This window comes from Neophocaena asiaeorientalis, unplaced genomic scaffold (assembly GCF_003031525.2).
Source record: "Neophocaena asiaeorientalis asiaeorientalis breed wild unplaced genomic scaffold, Neophocaena_asiaeorientalis_V1.1 scaffold171, whole genome shotgun sequence".
Lineage (NCBI taxonomy): Eukaryota > Metazoa > Chordata > Mammalia > Artiodactyla > Phocoenidae > Neophocaena > Neophocaena asiaeorientalis.
In genome coordinates this window covers 7395895-7404329 of record NW_020174013.1, presented here as the reverse complement: position 1 = coordinate 7404329, position 8435 = coordinate 7395895, and the positions used below count along the sequence as shown (strand labels likewise).

Genomic DNA, 8435 nt, shown 5'->3' with positions numbered 1-8435 from the left:
TTCATCTTAATTTTTTTTTTTTTTTTTTTTTTTTTTTGCGGTACGCGGGCCTCTCACTGTGTGGCCTCTCCTGTTGTGGAGCACCGGCTCCGGACACGCAGGCTCAGTGGCCATAGCTCACAGGCCCAGCCGCTCCGTGGCATGAGGGATCTTCCTGGACCAGGGCACGAACCCGTGTCCCCTGCGTCGGCAGGTGGACTCCCAACCACTGCGCCACCAGGGAAGCCCTTAATTTCATTTCTTAATTCATCTCTGATCTTGATATTCAGAGTTGTGATTGTGGTTTTAAATAGTTCATTGTTTTTAAGTTTTTCAAAAAACTCTTTAGTTCTTGATTTTACATACATACAGTGTTTGAAATTAGTTTAGCCTTATTAAAGATAAAATATATACAATCAGACCATTTTCTTTGTGGACCAGTCTTATTTCTTCTTAACTGAGCTGAGTTAAAATAATAGGAAAGGCAGGAAAACTTTTATTGCAAAATGAATGCTCATGACCTGACAGCCAACTGATTGAAGGACAGAAATGTTCAATCTTTCAGGTTCTTAAGTACGTTTAAGCATTTAGCATACTTTTACCTGTACACATGGGATGTCTATAGGATATGAATAAGAATTGAACAAATATTAAATTTTAGAGTACAGTATCTAATTCTTTGGTTTGCATTATTGGTAATTCAGAAAGAGTAGTCTCATAAAAAGATGCTTTTAACAGAAGTACTTCCCCCTTGGGGAAACAAAAAATGGTCTTTTTCATTTTATCTCGCCGTATAATGTGCTTTAGAATGAGATGCAGAGTTGTTAGTATGACATTGGGTGACAAACAAAATGCACAAACAACAAAAAAAAGTGCTTTTAGCAGACTTTCATATTGCAATTTTATTTAAATATATAGCTGTCTTCTGGTTTAAAGGAAATAGTGAAACAAGTATTCCCTAATTGTTTCTGGCTGTAAAAGTCTCTAAATCCTTTTTAGAAAAATTTTTGTGAAAACAATATGCTGGTTGATTAACTCTTTGCATATCCTCCAGTTCTGAAAACTCTAAGAGTTAACCTTTAACCCTAGTATTTTTGAACCACAGAAAGTTTGCATCATTCCATGAAAATCTTTGGCCATGTTAGTATTGTCCACAATTCACAGATATGAAAAGACTTTTGGTACTCCTGTTGAAATGTTTGTTTATTCATCAGGTAAATTTCATTTTCTCAGCCTATCATGGTATCTAGACTTGAATTGGTTACTACATTTTTACTACTTAGTAAACGTGAAATAATTCAGGTAATTCTTTCCATAGTTGTAGCTCAAACTAGTAGAAAAGTGGACTTTATCTTGAAGCCATTTTTTTCTTAGAATCGTAGAATCAAAGGTGCCTTGTTGAAAGCTCACATTATATTAATGAAGGAACTGAGAGCCCAGAGAGATTCAGTGGCTGATCTTAGGTTCCACATCTAGTTGTCAGAAGTGCTGGGATTAGAACTAGGATTTCTGTCCTCCTGTTGTAAATACTTATTTTTAATACCGTAACACCTCCATATTAGACACTTGTAAATATGCCGTACTTGTTTTATAAAAATTCTTAGCTCTTGGTTAAAAATTAGGTATCGATTTTGGCATTAAGGACATATTTAAAAAGTGGTACCAAGTTTTTTAATCAGTAAAGGTTTTAACTGGAAAAACAGGAAAGCTGGAAAGTTAACTTGAGAGTACAAGAGATTGTCAGCTGTTTTACAGTTTTTAAAAAGTACTTTCTCCTTTGCAGGAAGTCCTGAAATAGAGTAAAGTATGTATTCTACAGTCTTTTCTTCATGTAACAGGGAAATGGCTGTATATATTCTATATAGTTTCTTTAGTGTAAGATAAGAAAGTAAGATTCTTTTTAGTGCAGTCAATTTGTTTTTTGTCTGGGGAAAGTCATTATAAACTGGTAGAAATAAATAATTAACAGAAGAAAATAATGACTACAGAGATGGAGGATGTAGAGGAGTGTTTCATAAGGAATAAATAAAACCCTTCAGGAAATCAAAGAAAGGTATGTAGAGGTCAGATCAGACTGAACCAAGTGTTCAACAATAGGATGATCAAACTTTTATTGAATTCTAGAATTTTCCTGGCTGCAAATTTGGCCAGCCCTTAAAAAAGATTCTTATAATGACTTCCTCATGGCTTATCTTGCTAGTATTTTTCTCTGTTGTGCAAATGGAAAAGTCCTCTCTTAGAATTTTAGCAAATTGGCGCAAGTGAGAGGAAATAATGCAGAGTGATTGAGGGATTATCTACATCCCTTGGTATATTTAGGAAACATGAAAATAAGAATATAAAACAGGTAAAATATAAAAGGAAGGGCTGGTATGAAAACCTAAATGCCAGTTGAGTGAATGGTTGAGTAGATGATACTTTTTAAAAAGTAAGAAATTGCCTCCTCGTAAAGTGAGCGCTCTGGGTAGAGTCTAAAATTATGTGGAGTAAAGAGTCCTAGTTGGTGGAATTTGTTCAGGAAAACCATATATCTTTCCCAATAGTTTGAACTACTTTAATTCTTATAAAACTTTTTGAATGGAGACTTTCCTTTAGCTTCATAAACTTTCTTGTGCCTACATTTGAAATATTTTTACTAGATTGTTTAAATTTTCTAAGTTCACAGAGGTTTGGGATCCTCATTTATCTAAGTTAACATATGATTATTTTAATCTTTTATTTTAAAAACAAATATGAATTGTATTTTTGAGGAGGATATTTGTAGGTATGTCAGATCAATCACCTTTCTTTCTCCTTATTGAGAAGTGTTTCCCTCTTCCTGTCCAACTATAGTTACTGAAGGGAATATCCTTGTGTGCTTCCTCAGAGTGCTTGAGGGAGTGATTGATCTTGGCTGAGCAATGGTGTGAACCCAGGTTTTCTTAAACCTGCTTTAGTTTCAGTTGGAAAGATACATGAGTTACAAATGCTACCAACCGAGGTCATCTAAACGAGCAGAATGCACTCCTCTCCCTGAAAAACATTATTGGAAAAATGAATTAAGAGAATAAAATATATTTGAGGCATAGATGATGAGGGGAAGTGTTTGTATAGGAATAGGAATCTTCTATCTGTAGTCAATTTGTTGGCCTGTTTTCAAACATTAGAAAATGAAATAGAGTTACCTTATGCTAAATTTTAGAAATTATTAGAGTATTTTAAGACAGCTAAAAAAATTAAATCACTGTTACTATTAACATTTGTTTAGTATTTTTAGGGTTTCACACTTTTTTTTTTTTAGTTTTAATGACCATCCTGAGAAGTAAATAGGCAGCTGTATTATCATTCCTGTATGCAAAATGACTTGATCCCACATCCTTCTGATTGGAGGGAAAAGTGTAGGTTTTTGCAGTTTTGTAGTGTTACAAGCACCTGCCAGCGATTAGGAGACAAGGTTTCTTTTTCAAGACACGTCTCTGATCTTGAAGAAATCGCTTACTTTAACATTTTTGTTAAAATACAGATTATTGGACTTCTAAAGGCATTTCCAGCTTTATTTAAATAGAGAAGTGTACACCCCCCTTCTCCCTGCCCACCCAGTAGGCTGAAATGAAAGTCTTGTTAGTATGAACCTGATATATTGATCTAAACTGAGATGTAATACTGCGGTTCTTTTTGTTCAGTATGTTCTGTTTTTTTCTGTTGTCCTCCATCTTCCTGTAGGCCTAGACCACAGAATTTCTTCCATACCTGTGGGTAATATTTACAATTTTTGTTACTTTGCTTCTATCCATTCAATAGGCATGAACTCTTATAGGTCAGAAAATTGTTCTATTTATTGAGTGCCTTGACTCGTATTGCCTTGCTTAATCCATGGATGGTGGGTAGAAGGATCAAGCCAAAAGGTACATGTTAAAGTGTCTAGAAGGCACGGTTCTGGCATATTGCCATTTCTAGTGTGTAAGCTAAGAAAATGGCTCAGAAAAGTGGAGTTACTTGCTCAGATTTACACTGCCATTAAGTGGAAGAACCAGGGTTGAAAGGTAGGTCTCTTTAAATTGCAAAACCTGTTTTTGTTTTGTCACTTCTCTGTAGTGTCTTATCAGACAGTGCAGTCATTACTGGCCAGAAGGGACATTGAGGACATTAGCACAAGACTATTACAAGTAATTGAAAAGCAGCTAAAAAGAAAAGAAAAGCAGCTATGTCCTCCTGTCAGGTGCTTAGTAATCTTTGCATATGAAGAAGAGCACAGGGCTTCCCTGGTGGCACAGTGGTTGAGAGTCCACCTGCCGATGCAGGGGACACGGGTTCCTCTCCCGGTCTGGGAGGATCCCACATGCTGTGGAGCCTGCGCGTCCGGAGCCTGTGCTCCGCAACAGGAGAGGCCACAACAGTGAGAGGCCCGTGTACTGCAAAACAAAACAAAAACAAAAAAAACAGCACTTTTGTCTTGGAAAGATTTCCTCTAATCGCTTCTCTCTGCAGTATTTAGTCATGTCAAGTTTTATTTTGTAGATCCGTATTGCTCTGTGATAGCAATGCTGTTTTATGATCTCTGTTCAATTGGGATACTGGAAATTACTAAGCATCTTGCTTGTTTTCATTTTTCTTATAATTTCTAGGGTATTTCCTTAGCACTTTCTCCTGAATTAATAGGGAGAGATGAAGGAAGGAGCAATAAAAATTTTTCATTTATCATCTTACTATCCAGTTCTGTTGTTCTTTCTCTTTCAGATAAACAAAATGCTGAGTACTTTTCCTGCATTATAATTCAGAAAGTAAATGAACTGAACTTTTTGATTTTTTGTTAATTTATTCCAAGTTCCTCATCTTTGTGCTTCTAAATTTGATTTTACAGGTATAGTTGAAGTCCTCAAAGAAATGCATGAAATAGGAGTAACTCCTGATCAGGAGACATACATAAATTACGTGTTTCCATGCTTTGATAGTGTAAAGTCAGTTCGTGCTATTTTGCAGGTGAGTGCAAGTGTGGTTTTAATTTCATAATTGAAGAACATTTTTCCTCCCTAATGTTTTGTGGTAATCAAAGAAAAAAAAAGTCACTGAGCTGAGACTAAAATGGTTATGTTGGTATATAATTTTCTGAAGCTTTGTAAAAATATTGGTTAGCGTAACAGCTGTAGTTTTTTTTTTTTTTTAATATTTATTTATTTATTTTGGCTGCACCAGGTCTTAGTTGTGGCATGTGGGATCTTTAGTTGTGACATTCAGGCTTCTTAGTTGTGGCATGTGAACTCTTAGTTGCAGCATGCGTACGGGATCTAGTTCCCCTACCAGGGATCGAACCTGGGCCCCCTGCATTGGGAGTATGGAATCTTACCCACTGGACCACCAGGGAAGTCTAGCATCTGTAGTTACTGAAGTCTTATAAAGGTGAAGTAGTATTTTTCTTCTGTGTTGAAAAGACAGTATGTCAATATCAGACAAAATTTAAATGAAACAGTTTCACTCTTTAATCCCACTCTACAGTGCAACTGCACCTTTCATTTTTGAATATTACTTTTCACTCCTATATGAATTTTCATAATAAACTCTTAGTATATTTACTATTCTGTTTTGTTTTTTTTTTTTTTTTAAGTATCTTTTGTTTGACCCCAGAGCATTGTTTTCCTGCCAGATAATTCCTGTGCCCACCAGAATAAGTAAGGCATTTATAAAGGGGCATATGAAAAATTGACCCAGTGCACTGGGGCAGCAATGGTTACACTTTCCATTTTCAGAATAAAGTGCTATGCAATTAGGAACAACATGGCGGAGAACCACACATTTTAGTAAGAAATATTTTGTTCAGAAGACCTGTTTCCGGGCTTCCCTGGTGGCGCAGTGGTTGAGACTCCGCCTGCCGATGCAGGGGACACGTGTTCGTGCCCCGGTCTGGCAGGATCCCACATGCCGCGGAGCGGCTGGGCCCGTGAGCCATGGCCGCTGAGCCTGCGCGTCCGGAGCCTGTGCTCCGCTACGGGAGAGGCCACAGTGGTGAGAGGCCCGCGTACCGCAAAAAAAAAAAAAACCAGAAATAAACAAAAAAACAGAAGACCTGTTTCCTAGGTGGTCACATAATGCCTTTATTTTTCTAATATTGTGTTAGAGTGTTCTTTTCTTTCCTTGAAATAATTTCATAATTACAGTCCTCTTCAAGGGAGAGTTTATGTCTTGAGTGTCTTTACCTTTCTTCCCTGAGTATTTAACAGTGTATTTTGACACTGTGCTATACATATTTTACTGTTAAAAAATATATTTAAAAAAGTAATTTTCCCACATGTTATTTTTCCCCAAAACCTACTTTTTTCACGGCACCTTTACATTATAGTATGTAATTCCACAAATGATTGTTTATGTTTGTATGATGTTTTATTGTGTGGATATACTGTAATTTATCTTTATTCGTTTCTTATTGATTAGTTAATTTTCAATATTGTGCTGTTATTGTAAAGTGGTTCAGTAAACATGTTTGGCTGAATTTCAGCCCATATACTTAAATTATTAAATATGATGTTGAGATAAATCATTAGCCATTTGAAGTTAAATAAAACTAAATTTGATCTTTACCTCATTATATGTCTTAAAATATCATTTTAGATCAGTGCATTCAATTTTTATTTTGTTGTTAATTAGAGAATTGTTCTAATGTCTTCAATAGTAAACTCTTCCTAGAAGGAAGACACTCTAAGGGTAACAGATTATATGAATTTGAAGATAAGCATTTAATTTGGGATGTTGGGACTGTATCTCATAGCTTTTGCTGAAGTTTGGTTATTCAGTTTATTTGCATTATTTTAGAAAACGATCTTTTTTAAATGAAGGATTATCAGAATATGGTCATATAAAGAAATGGGAAAACAGGAAGTTTGAATGACATATCAAAATATTTTTAGCTGAGGTGTATTATCATTGAAATATGCTTTATCCCTAGGAAAATGGATGTCTACATGAAGATAGTATATTTTCTCAAGCTGAATTGAGAACTGAAGCAGTAAATGGAAACTTAGACTATATTTTATCATTTTGTAAGTATGCAGCATTAGAAGAAAGCTTGACAGGTGTTAATTTCAGTTACTTTTGAGGGCGTACAGGGTGGTTCATGCCCTCACTGCCTGCCTCAGGTAGTTCAAAGTATTTTCCTCAAAAGCAAGGAAGTTTTTATATGTTTTATTTAAGTTAGCCTTATAAGATAGTTTATGAGTTTAACTTGTAGGTAATTTGGAAGTAACTTTAAAGTTAATAGGACCTTGGAGATAACATGGTGTTAGGTTGGACTGGGGACCCAGAGGACTTGGGTCCATATTTATAATTTAGCTGCAGATTATAGGACCTGAAACAAATACCCGTATTGTTCTTTTCTTTCAATTTTATGAAATGGGATAGTATTGTCTACCTTGTGGGAGTTGTGAGAACCATATGAGATCTTGTTTTTGAAAGTGTTTTCTAAACTAATGCTTCTTATGGCCCTAAGTTACACGAAGCCATCTCCCAGTCCTCATTATTAAAAACACAGTAAATGTTTCCAAACACTTATAAATGATAGGGTGCTTTACAACGTTCATCACATGTTAATAAACTTCCTCCATTGATAGATGAAGAAAGGCAGAGAGATGTTAAATGATTTGCCCAAAGTTAGTGATTGAGCCTGAACCAAGATCATCTAATCTTATGAACTTATTTTTCAACTATACTATGTTTTAATTTAATAAATTAGACATTTTTTAATTTTAATTTTTAACATATCTATGGCATTATCTTGACAGTGTTTCATATCTTGTGAAAGAGATATCATTTAAAAATAAATATACAAACATCAATTTCTAGCACACTGAAATGTTAAAAGTTAAGATTTTATTAACGTATATTCAAATTGTGTAAGTGGAAACTTTGTTAAAACCAGATTACTGGTGTATATTATCTGTGTTTGAGTTATTTAAAATAGTTTATTGTATTATTATAAAGGGAAAGGCGAAGTGTTCAGTATGAAAGCGTTGACTGTTAGAGGTGTAGTTATTTGAGTGTAAGGTTGAGTATTAATGCTGGCTGCTATCCGAGAGTATTGATTTTGCCTTCTACTCTGTATAATATATAGATTTTCCATACTGACAAGATGAAAAACAGAAGCATTAGCTGAGGGATCTAGGTGCATAAGGTGGATACATGAGAGCTGCCTTTTCCCTTTATCATACCATCCACTCCACTTCATTGTCAATCTCTTGAAATTTTTCACACTTGTTTGTTGCTAAGGAAACTAGATGCTTTTTGTCAGCAGCCTTCCAGCTTGCTGAGACGTTTCTGGTCACCTTTTTAATGAATTAAAACTTGATAACATTCTGTAAAATACTAATTTGAATAGTTTAGAAATGAGTTTCCAAGAGGTTGTTTATTAAATGTGGAAAAGAAAAATGCCATGAACTTAAAGACTAAAGAAGATTTCAGCTTCCTCACCCTTTGAATTACAGATCTGTGAA

General features: G+C 35.1%; 1 protein-coding gene across 1 annotated transcript in view; it reads left to right on the top strand.

Moving 5' to 3' along the window:
- LRPPRC (leucine rich pentatricopeptide repeat containing) overlaps nucleotides 1-8435 on the top strand; it is a 105607-nt gene that overhangs the window by 25297 nt on the left and 71875 nt on the right. The window contains exons 12-13 of the mRNA XM_024753499.1: nucleotides 4820-4938; nucleotides 6896-6989. Of these exons, the coding sequence (XP_024609267.1) occupies nucleotides 4820-4938; nucleotides 6896-6989 (213 nt within the window). The remainder of the gene's footprint in view (nucleotides 1-4819; nucleotides 4939-6895; nucleotides 6990-8435) is intronic.